The sequence below is a fragment of the Cricetulus griseus genome, chromosome 3, assembly GCF_003668045.3.
Source record: "Cricetulus griseus strain 17A/GY chromosome 3, alternate assembly CriGri-PICRH-1.0, whole genome shotgun sequence".
NCBI classification, from domain to species: Eukaryota; Metazoa; Chordata; class Mammalia; order Rodentia; family Cricetidae; genus Cricetulus; species Cricetulus griseus.
Genome location: NC_048596.1, coordinates 53,681,405 through 53,693,069, shown reverse-complemented (window position 1 = coordinate 53,693,069; position 11,665 = coordinate 53,681,405). Strand labels below are relative to the sequence as shown.

Sequence of the window (11,665 nt, the reverse complement as noted above, 5' to 3'; positions counted from 1 at the left end):
ACACACCACACACACACACACACACACACACACACACCACAACACATACACACACACACACATACCCACACACACACCACACACACACACACACACACAACACACACACACACACACACACACACCACACACACACACACACAGGCTACATGAGGGTGGAAGCCTTACTCAGAATCACACTTTGGAGCTCCTTTGGGGTCTCCACTCTCTGAGACAGGCTGTCCTACAGGAGAGAGAGAAACTGTGTGGGAAGTTCTGAAAGGGATAAGGAACCCCACTCTGGCCCCTCTCCCCTGTGCCCTAGTGGCCTCACCCTCTCGGGACAGTGACTCCAGAATTGTGTTGCAAGTGGAAGCGATCTCCGAGATGGACTGCCACTCATCCTCTAGGGTCTCACTGCCAGCTTCTGACATAACTGCCAGTTAAAGGAAAAAGGCTTAGAGGGGAACCCTAGAACTGGCTACCTTCTCCTTCCTGTCCTATTCCCTGGCTCCAGACTCACTTTTACTGATGGAATTCCGCAGAGACAAGGTTCTTGGCAGGATGGAGGCCCTCAGTTCTGGGGCTGAGTCACTGGGGTCCTCATGGCTACTGGAGCTGCCTGACTGGTCCTGGAGGCAAAAGTGAACAGCAAGGCTGTAACACCCAGTGTCATCGCTGCAGTCAATCTCCATAGCCTCGTTTCTGCTTACCTGGGAGGGGGGTGTCTCTCTGCCAGTACCAGGTGCTGATGGGTTGGCAGTGGTGACAAGGAGGAGGTCTGGGGTGGTGTTGGGCAGGACTGGAGCCTCATCTGACAGGGAGCTAAGGAGGGCAGGGGTTGGTTTAGAACTGAGAGCTGCTTTCCTAGAGCTGTGCCTCCAGGTGCTAAAAGGTGAGCCAGAGTGGGGAAGCCCAGAGGGTGTACCTGTGGGTCGACAGGGAGTTGTGGCTATGTAGGAACTCCGTTCTCTCTTCAGTCAGATCCCCAGGCCCTGGAGGGCCACTGTTGTCTTGCAGGGAAAAATGCAGTAGTTGCTTTGTGGGGGGCAGTAGGACCACCTTCACAGTCCCATCCTGTACTGGCTCTGGGGCCCCACGGCGGCTGGGTTCCTTCAGTGACAGCGTGTACAACTCTGAAAAGCTCCTGGAAGATGATAGTGGGGGCACCATCAAGAGAGGCCCCTCCAGATCATCAAACCCACTCCAGCTACTGCCAGAGGCTTCCACAAGGAGGTGAGGGCCATACATCCCCACCAATGCTTGCCTGCAACAGAGCACTTTCCAGACATAGGTTAGCATTACTGCTTTGCCCCATGTACCCTAGGTAGGTCACCTGTCAATTTTTCTGTCAAATGTCTGTAACAGTACTGACTTTACTGTAGGCTGTGAGAGTTTAAACAATGCAATATAAATTGATTAGCATCCACAGTGCTCTGTGGTGTGCCCACACATCCTCTTTGGGACATGAACACACACACACACACACACACACACACACACACACACACACACCACTGAAGCTGGTCTCCAATAGCACTGCCTGGAGCCAAATCCAATCCATGCTTTTCTCTTTTCTCTCCTTTGCTTTTATTAGCACACAGGCCAGTTTTTAAAGCTCTTATCAGTTAAGAATACTGTTTAGGTGTCTTAAAATTTGTATTTATGTGTTTACGTGTGGGGAGGGGGCAGGCACATGCTAGTGCAGGTGCCTGTGCAGACCAGAAGAGGGCATGGGACCCCTGAAACTGGAGCTACAGGCTGCTGTGAACCATGTGGGGACTGGGGATCCAACTCAGGTCCTCTGCAAAAGCAGCAACTGAGCCACCTCGCTAGCCTTAGTTTTTTTTTTTTTTTTTTTTTTTTTTTAGATGTTTAAATAATTGAACGACATTAATAGAATCTTTTGTGACATGTAAAAAATAACAGTCTGAAGCCAGGGATGGGGGATTGGGAGTGGTGCACGCCTTTAATCCCAGCACTTGGAGGCAGAAGCAGGTGGATCTCTGAGTTCAAGTCCAGCCTGGTCTACAGAGTGAGTTCCAGGACATCCAGGGCAGTTACACAGAGAAACCCTGTTCCACAAAAGCCAAAACCAAAACAAACAAACAGACAACTTATAGTCTGGACTTAATGCATTTCCACTTGGAATTTTTTGACTTTATATTGGGTTTACCACCAGTAACCTCTATCCAAAATCCCAAAATTTCAGTCTCCATGGTTTTAGTGGAAGCTCAGCCATACATTCATTTTCTTACAAGAGAGTCAAGTAACTGTGGCAGCTCCAAAAGCTTAAAAATATTTACTATTTGAGGCCTTTTGGGGAAAGTTTGCCTATACCAGGTTTAGAACAGTAAGTGATGAATTAGTGTGTACATGGGGTGGGGGAGCTAATGTCTTGGAATGATAGAAGGAGCTGTTTGATCTTTAGAGCAGGGAAAGCAAGGGCTTAATCAGCTTCCGTCTAGATGAGTAAAGAGCGATTCAGAGATCAAGAGTCGTGGAATCCTGACAGCATGCTCATGATGCATGCATGGGAGGCACCGAACGGGCCAGCTGCCAGGTCCTCCCCCCTCCCCACATCCCAGGTGCCCTGACCTTCGCGGCCGGCCGCTCTCGTCTGGGGGCAGGACGGTGACGCAGACCTTGGGCGCAGAGCGCAGCATCTGGGCAGCAGCTTCTGGACCCAGCTTGGGCAGCGTCTGGCCACACACTCGCAACAGGCGTGCTCCGGGCCGAAGCCCCGTGGTCTCTGCGAACGTGAAGCGCTCCACGTGCGTGATAAAACCCTCTGCATCCACTTCGAAGCCCAGGCGACCTTGGCCGTCTCTGGGCAGGGCCAGTTCTCTGGTCTCACAGCCGCGGCTCACCAACTGAGGGGAGGGGCTGGGTGAGGGCGCCCCTTGGGGGCGTGGCTCCCCAGAACCATTGCCCTGCCCCGCCCCAGCACACCCATGCCTAGGAGCCTTGGAGACCCACCTGATCGCTGCAGTCTCTCGAGCCCTGTGATCAGGAGTCACCTATACAAGCGTCGCCCCCTCTCCCCCCTCAGACTAGCCTAACGGAGTTAACAGGAGGCTACACCCGCAACGCACAACAGACCCTGGGAGGCTCGTGACCTGCTCCTGGAGCTTACACACCCAGCGGCCTTAGCTGTCCCCAGAGCTCACTCACCTGCAGACGTGCCACGACTTCGCCCACTGCTTGCCCCGGCGCCCCGTCGAGCCGCAGCGTGATCGCCTCCCCGCGCCCATGGTACAGATCAAGCTGGTGTTCCGAGAAGGTCCAAGCCAACACGTCGCGACAGGCACAGTTGAAGACGACGCGTCCGTCGCGCGGTGCCACCAGCACCAGCGTCTCCGCCGAGATGCCCAACAAGCAGGGCACCTCGGCGCCTTCCGGGCCACCCGTCTCCGCTCCCGCGGCGACCCGCGCCCCTAGAGCCGCGCGGACGCCCCACATCAGCGCGCCCGCCGCCTGCAGCTCAGCGCCTGGGCCCCGAGGGGTAGCCCGGCGCCTGCCGCCCAGAGATGGCAGCCCAAACCGCGAAGCCGAGTCCAGCGATGTAGTAGTCACTTCATTGGTAGCCAGGTCCTGCAGGTACTGTTGGCGTGTGCGAGTAGCCATAGCGTGAAACTGGCGTGCGTGGCCGGCTGCTTGCTCACCATTGAGTGCCTTGGCCAACAGAAAGGCCCGGAAATCGGCGTTGGCCGCGAAGGGGCCTCCACCATGCGGCAGTGCTGGCCCAAAGGCAGGAGTGTCCTGGGTGCGGCTCACTGCCACCCTGTGTGGAGGAAGGCTGTCGTGAGGGAACGAGAGGCAGGAGGAGGTGGGGAATGTGTGTCCAAGAATTGGTGCCCATGGGAGACCTGAGACCACCCTAGCACCCACCTGTATGAAGTGTGCGGGGTGCAGGGAGCCTGTGCGCGCACCACTAAGAACACATGCTGGAAGTGTGAGCGGATAGTTGTAGGACAGAAGGGTTTGCTACCGGGCTCCTGGAACACGATGGTCACAATGTCATTGCCAATATGACGCTTCCTCAGGAGCTGGGGGTTAAAGATAAGGAATATGAGATGGGCTTTGTGCCCCTCCCCCATCTCTCCTCACTTACGCATGGCATAGCCTGGGCACCAATAGTTTCCTCACCTGCCTCTGGTAAAGGCCTGAGGAAGGTATTTGGGGAAGGTGGTACAGCTAGAGGGGAATGCTGCCTGGGGTCAGCAGAGCGCATGCCAAGGTTCTGATATTGCCACTCAAGTAGCACCCTCCATGGCTTCCAAAAAGTTTTTGGCCTGTCCCAACCCCTCACACCTGTTGCTGGTTATTAGGCGTGTAAGGCAGCATCGTGGAGACGTGGAACATGATCTCATGGTCCTGGTAGGTGGTGTAGAGCGAGTGTGTGCCCGTGGAATCCGCTGTAGCCAGACAATTGGGGATACAAAGGGAACTTGTGGAGTGTGGGTGACTCAATGGGTCGTCCTAGGCTGAACTTGTTTCTCTCTATGCCCTAGCCAGTTTTGGACAACCCCCTAAAGCCCCCAGCTTATGCCTAGGCCATGAAGTCCAAGGGCCTCACACTTGGTGAATTCCCTCCCCTCCCCCATAGGCTACAGCTCCCACGGGGTGAAGAGGGATCAGGATCATGCTGAAATAGAAGGAACCCAGAAGGAAGGAATGGTCTTAGGGGGGAACAGAGAGCTAGTGTCCTGGGCTTAACTCAGGCAGCAGGGTTCCCAGCCTCTTGTCCCTGCTGCATAGCTGGGCTCTGCGGCTCAATCCCCACCCTCAGCCCTAGTCCCTGGCCAACACAGACTAAAAAATGATGATAGTTCTGCCCCTGAACCTTCAGACTCCTCCCAGGGAACTCACTTTTGGTATCCAGTTGGGCCCGGTAACTCTCAAAGCCTTTGAGCCGCACCACATCTCCCAGCAAGGTGAGGAACTGCATGAAGGCTGCTCCTGCCTCCTGGTTGTTGTACATCTCTTCTTCAGAGCCCTGGCCAGCCCGGCAGTACAGGATGCCCACTTTGCGCTGGAAGCTCAGCTGAGAGGGTCAGGACAACAGAAGACAAAAGCTTCAATATTCTGCCAGCTCCACCCCTGCCATGTTGAAGAGAATAGTAACAACTGGCCTGGGGGCTGGGCTGCCTTGGTAGGAACTCTGAGCCATTTGTGTGTCTTTGCCTATCACACCTGTCCCTCTTGTGCTCAGGAGGGTAAGGGAGGCCACAGTTAGGAGAGGGGATGGAAGATTTACTTATCCAATGACAAAAGAGATGAATCACTAAAATGACCCTATACAAAATGCCTTCACTCCCAACAAATGTCCCTCCTCCGTCAGCTCCAACAAAGCCTTACCCCAGCCCTTTGAGGTTTTAAGCCATTTCTGTCCCCTCCCCGTACCCACTTTTTCTTCTTCTCTTTTTGATACAATATTGTACACAGCCCAGGCTATACTTGAACTCACTATAGAGCTAAGGCTGGCCTTGTACTCCTGATCCTCCTGTGTGTACCTCTTAAATGCTGGAATTATAGTCATGTGCCAGGATTTTTTATTTGTTTAAAACAGAGTCTAGCTATGTAGCCCTGGCTAGCTTTGAATTCACTGCAATCCTCCTGCTTCAACTGACCAATACTGGGATTACAGGCATATACCACCACGACGGGCTTTTCTGCACTTTCTTCTTGCAGTGTCTTCCATAGTAGATAGCTGTGCCCTACAGACCCATTAATGTAATCTCACCTCCAATACCCAGCTCTCACGGCCCTCTTTCATAGCTAACCTCTGTGGCTGAGGGTTTGCCTAGCATGCCTGAGGTCCAGGCTTCTGTCCCCTAGAGGAGATGGAGGAAACAAACAACAAAAGCCGCCAAGTCCCAACTCCCCCTATAGCACACAGAGATGGCCTCATCACGGCATTCTCCTGGCACTGTTGGCCCTGGTGTTTCAAGGGGACAAGAAGAATCTCATATTGCTTGAAATTCTGACCCATGTTTCCACGTTTTGTCCCTCCTCCCTCTAAAGCTGCTTCCAGCTCAGATGCTCTTCCCAAACTCCAGGTCCAGTTTACCGTTGCCTTTTCAATATCTTTTTCTTTATTTGAGATGGAGTCTCTCTACACAGCCCTGAATGTCCTGGAACTCACAAATATCCTCCTGCCTCTGTCTCCTGAGTGCTAGGACTAAAGGAATGTACCATCATGCCTGGTCCTTTCAAATATCTTGACCCCTCAACTATGACTCCTCTGCTCTCTGCCTTCTATCCATCCTCAAGAGTCCCTGGGCCCACAAAAACAAAAACAAAACCCTCCTAGGGACTAAGAAGCTAGGGATCTCAACCTTCCCCCTCCTTCAGTTGGTCACAAAGGGCTAGCCACTCTAGACTGCTACCTTCTTATCACCTATGCCGCCATATCTAACCCAAGCAACTGCAGCTTTGGGCCTGTTCTCCCACAGCCTAGGTCCTATGTTGCAGCTAGAGAGTCACTGTGCCTCTCAGATCTGTTCTGAATCCCTCTGTGGCTCCCAATATCTACAAGACCCCCCCCCAAAAAAAGGGCCTCCCCCAAGCTGGTTCCACAAGCCTCCAACCCATACAAAGCATCCTGTGGCATACATCAGACCTCTAAACCATCATTCTAGATAACTCTGCTCAGAAAACCTTGTTAATCCTGCCTGCCCAGAAAACACAGGCTTGTGCTGTTCTGAATGTGTGTTTTTACAGTGTGAAAACTCGGCTGCTGTCAGCACCATTTGTGTGCCCTCTAGGGACCCCCACATTCTCTTTTCACCCAACCCTGTTGCTCCTGGTTTTCAGCAGGAACTCTCTTGCCCATATTCAGAGACAACACCTCATCTGGAGCTATTTCAGCATCTGGTCAAGTGCTTGACACTGTGAAGACATGAGATGTGTTTGTTCAATGACCATTGAAAGAAGCAAGAGAGGAGAGTCACTGGCCACTGGGCAGCTTTCAGCACTGGGTAGAGGACTTTTAACTAGCTTGAGTGTCCTGAAGTGGAATAGGAAGTTCTGGCTCATAGAAGTGAGCCTGCTATATGGGGAAAGGACCAAGCAGGGGCTGCAAAACGAATTGGCCAGGACAGGGTCAGTCAGACAAGGCCTTCTAGTACTCTAAAGTACCGAAGAATCACCTTAGGTTTAAAAAAACAAAAAACAAAGCAAAAACAAAAATCCGCACACACAGCCTGAGTTAAGAGGCCAGAGCTGCAGGCGCAGATCTTCATTCCTAACAAACTGTGGCTGCTTTACCAGCCCTCCTTTATCAAGTAAAGCCCAGATGACCTTCGACCCTTCTCTCTGAAATGCTGGAGGTAGATCACCTTTCCTGCCTAGGTCAGGGTTAGGGAGCTGAGAGCTAGTCAGGCTGAGTTCAGACCCATCTCCCTGGTAAGCCGAGCCCTCCTTCCTCCCAGGCACTCACCACTTGCTCATCTAGAGTAAGCAGCGTGCGGGGCACCTTGGGAGAAGCTGAGCCCAGGCGCAGGCAGGTGGGGCTCAGCCGTGGAGCAACATGTTCCAGAAGCTTCCTCGGGGACAGGCCCCTTGGGGGACCGGGTGGCAGTGCGTCCTCCGAGATGGTGCCACGGAGGGTCCGGAGCTGAGGATGGGTGGTAGAGACATTCAGTTTCTGTGTAGACTGTGGAGGAGGGAACCCACCTCCTGAGCCTGTGATCCCAGCCCACCTGTGTGGTCCGCACGATGACCCGGTAGCTGTGTAGGGTGCCCCCTCCGCTGCCCTCTTTCTCCTCCCGTCGAAGGCTCACTGCCACGGGACCCAGCGCCTCATCCAGCCCAAAGAAGTTCTGATGTTCTGGGGTGGGGGTGGGCAGTGGGTGATCGGCCAAACCCACAGACTGCCCTATCCTTTCTTGGCCACGCCCACCACAGAAGTACCGCCCTTGGCTCCCTCTTACCCAGTGCTGAGACTTACTCCTGCTCCTTTTGCAGTCCCACCCACATCACACCTTGTCCCAGACCTTGGGAACTACCGCCTAAATGTTCCCAGGTTTAAATGCTGCCCTGGCTTCACCAATGCTCATGTTCTCTCTCTCAGAACACTGAGGCTTCTTTTCCCGATAATGGTGAGAACAAGGTTTCCCCCAGCAAGTATGGAGATAGGACACCGCTCACTGTCCTGAAGGGTGAACTATTTGCTAGGGGCACTCCGTTGGCTCTTAAAAGGTGGTTAGAGTTGAGCTATTAGAGCCCAGTTTGGCTCCTGCTCCTTGTACAGCCAGAGACTTTACAGGGAAAGGACAGCCCATAAGCTTTCTACTGTATGCACTGCAGACCACAGGGACCTCTGACCCAGACCCTCTCCTGCTTCTTGCAGGCTCGCCTGCCTCTTACCTTTGCCATAGAAGTACTTGCGGTAATAGCCCGCACCCAGATCTGCGTGCTCCAGGCTGTAAGCTGTGGTTCGGGTCTGTGGCTCCTCCAGGACCGACACAGCCGCATTAGGTAGAGCAGGGGGCACAGGTGGGGACACTGGTCCACCCAGCCCCAGCTCACCCTCACCACCAAGCTCGCACACAAAGCCAGGTGCCCCAAGCAGTAGATCTGAGGTGGCAGTCTGGTCCTCAGCTAAGGTCTGGGTCCCAGAGCTGGCCTCTGTATGGCTTCCTGTCCCCGGAGGCCGTGGAGCCCAGTCAAAGAGCAAGCTCTGCACATCATAGTGAGCAAACCACCGGGGTTCTAGCACTGGTGGGAAGGTGGGTTCTGGCTCCTCAGCTGGCAACCCCAGAAGTGCTAGTGGGTCAGTGAAGAGCCGAGTAGGGGTTGCAGCAGGACGGCTGGCATCCTCGTGGCTGTGGGCACGGGCACGGGCACAGGGGCTGGCTGGTGTAGGGGGCCGGACTTCGCCAGCATCACTGCCACTGCGCAGGAGTGGGCCCCGAGCTGGCCTTGGCTCAAAGGTATGTGGTGTCAGTGGAGGCCGGGAGGGTTGGCGCAGCTTACGGGCAAAGAGGTCATCTGTAGGTGCAGGGGCCATGCCCCGCCGAGGGCTCCCCACTCCGCCGGCCCACATGGGCATGCTCTGTGGGCCTGACTCTCTGAGGGCCGGGCCGCATTGGTGGGGACAGGTCCTTGGTGCCCAGCCAGAAGGCTGAGATTCAGTGGTTCCTGCCCTGAAGGAGGAGGGGGCTGCTCAGATGTGCCTGGGGAGAAAACAGGAACTCAGGCCCCCAGCCCCGTCTTCCACTACCCCAGTTGGCTTCCGGCCTCCTCCGGGACCATCAAAGCTGCTTCCGCTTTCCTGGCCACTTCCTTGTCTGCCTGGGGCTGAGGTTTCCAGCCCCCTCCCAGGCTTAGCACTGGACAAGGCTAGGGGCTGAGTTTTGGCTCCGAGGGTCCTAACGCCTGGGCAGCAGAAGGGGCACCAGAGCCTCCCAGTTCCCACCTGTACACCTTGGGCCTAGTTCCACAGTCAAAATCACCAAATACTGGACAGTTTCCACTGGGACGGAAATCAATGCAGCCACTGGTGTCTGGGTCTTGCCCACTTGACAAAGGGAGGACGTCCTGTCCCCAGAGACCTTCCTCCCTGGTACCTCCCACTTCCTCCAGGGTCCCTGAGGACCTGAGCACCCAAGGCCTGGTCTCAATGCCCTGGTTCCCGTAGCCTCAATACCTCAAGGACACAAGGGCTCCTGGAGTAGCTGCATGTCAGAAGCAGTAGCAAGAGAACTTCCTTCAACACAGGAAGTGGCCCCAAGTCAGCCCAGCCCCCTGCTTGGCCCCTATATCCTGAGGAAGGTGCTATGGTCACAACAGCTCAGTCATGGGACCCAAGACACCCAGGTCTAAAGACAGGACTAGTACTAACCCCTTGCAGTTACTATGCCCATGCCTCAGGGCAAGAGAGGGGCTGATGCTGGCAGAGCCCCTGTGGATGTCTGTCTACCTGGCCTCGTGGGACAGGGAGGTCTGAACTCAGTAGGACAGAAGGTCAAAATGAGGCCTGGTTAAGGAGATGAACTTGCCTGAATTAGTCCCTTGTTCAAAATAGAATTTGAACCTGGTCTGTGAATTTCAGTGCTTCTCAACCTTCCTAATGCTGCGACCCTCGACCCTTTAACACAGTTCTTCATATTGTGGTGACCCCAACCATAAAATTATTTTTGTTGCTACTTCATAACTGTAATTTTGCTAGTTATGAATCGTAATGTAAATGCCTGAAATGCAGGATAATCTGATATGTGACCCCGTAACAGGATCACTTGACCCTCGAAGGGGTCTCGACCCACAGGTTGGGAACTGCTGCTCTAGGACTTGGCAGAGCTGCCCCTGCCTGCTCTCGCTGTATGTGTAGGCGTAGGGCAGGTCTGGGAGGCGACCGGGGAGGTCTCTGGTTCAAGGTCTCACAGGATGTAAGGCTGAGACACCCAAGGCCCCAGGGACCTGCTAAGTACGGATATGTGGTGAAGCCAAACCAGGCAGGTGCAAAGGTGTGAGAACACAGAGGCAGCCTCTGGGTGAACTACGGATGGAGTCCACAGCTAGGGCAGGGGCATGGGAACTCTCACTGCGGAACTCTCTCTGCTGGTGAGTTTTTATACAACATCTAGTGACATCAAGTAGAACTAGGCCAGGAGGGGATGGGGAGCCCCCCCCCCCCATGGTACCACTCAGCTGCGCCTCCAGAACTAATTAAGAGTAGACCTCCTCCTCAGGTCTTCCTGACTTGGCTTCTCCTAGGACAAGCGCTGATGCTGAACTTCTTGTTTTCTTTGAAGACTGCTAGGAAACTGAAAAGCTCAGGCCAACCAAGTCTGTGTGTGGAGTGCGCAGGCCCCAGGTCCCTGGGCCAAGCGGTGGGCACGTGCAGGCTTGGCCTTAGGCTACAATGTAGGGAGTAGAGTGAGAGAAAACACCAGGGAGGGTCTGTGAAGGCCTTTCTCCATACGGGGCCAAGCTCTGTGAGTGTGTACAGCCCAGCCCTTGAGCTGCCTCTTGTTCTGGCCCTGCCTGAAGGGGTGTACTTGGGCTCTGCCCCCCATCCCACATCTTCACACAAGGTCCATTGAGGCCAGGACATTCCTTGCAGCCTGTGTCACTGAGGGGGGAAAGGGGCGCCCCGCCCCCACGGATCCGGAAGGCCTGGCTGCCCCAGGAGGAGGCGCTGGATGTTTCCCAGCACATCTGGAGGTCACGACCCCATGTCTGTTGCCAGGGAGCGTTACAGATGTTTCCTCCCAGGCCAGACCCAGTATTGAAAAGGCTGGGAAAGAGGTCATACTGGGAGAAGGGGAGCCCCAGAAGAGGGGGAACCCCAAACACACTCAGCAGCAGGAGCCAGTTGCCAGGGCTGCTGAGAGAAGTCCTGTGAGCCAATGAATCTACTCAGCTGCTCCTGCAGAGGAGGGAGTGCGAGCTGGCAGCTGGAGACAGAACACTGAGCATGCTGACTGGGGCAGGAGGTTGGGGAGTGCGGGCAGTGAAAGCAGCGAGCAGTCCCGTCCCTCCCCACACTACATGGGTTCACGTCCGAGCCGCTTTGTTGGGTATCCAGCTCTAACCTGGTGCCTCCCAGTTCCCTGATCCCGCCAGTACCTCTCGGGCTCCGGCTGGCTGCCGCTGCCTTCCGCGCACCAGGGTCCCGCAGCCTGCTCTCTCACGGTTCCCGGCGCGGCAGCTCCGCCTGGGGGCGGTGTCAGGATGG

The 11,665-nt window shown here is 55.0% G+C and overlaps 1 protein-coding gene across 2 annotated transcripts in view; it reads right to left on the bottom strand.

Annotated features, from left to right (window-relative positions):
- Sipa1 (signal-induced proliferation-associated 1) overlaps positions 1-11,665 on the bottom strand; it is a 13,905-nt gene extending 2,240 nt beyond the window's left edge. The window contains exons 1-14 of one of the 2 annotated variants that reach the window (XM_027408581.2): positions 11,557-11,665; positions 8,353-9,161; positions 7,686-7,813; positions 7,424-7,600; positions 4,852-5,026; positions 4,294-4,397; positions 3,871-4,028; positions 3,154-3,763; positions 2,578-2,852; positions 908-1,126; positions 693-804; positions 503-611; positions 314-415; positions 169-223 (exon numbers count right to left, since the gene is read on the bottom strand). In XM_027408581.2, coding sequence (XP_027264382.1) covers positions 169-223; positions 314-415; positions 503-611; positions 693-804; positions 908-1,126; positions 2,578-2,852; positions 3,154-3,763; positions 3,871-4,028; positions 4,294-4,397; positions 4,852-5,026; positions 7,424-7,600; positions 7,686-7,813; positions 8,353-9,037 — 2,909 coding nt within the window. In that variant the 5' untranslated portion in view covers positions 9,038-9,161; positions 11,557-11,665. The remainder of the gene's footprint in view (positions 1-168; positions 224-313; positions 416-502; positions 612-692; positions 805-907; positions 1,127-2,577; positions 2,853-3,153; positions 3,764-3,870; positions 4,029-4,293; positions 4,398-4,851; positions 5,027-7,423; positions 7,601-7,685; positions 7,814-8,352; positions 9,162-11,556) is intronic. The other variant, XM_027408582.2, reaches the window with a different exon arrangement.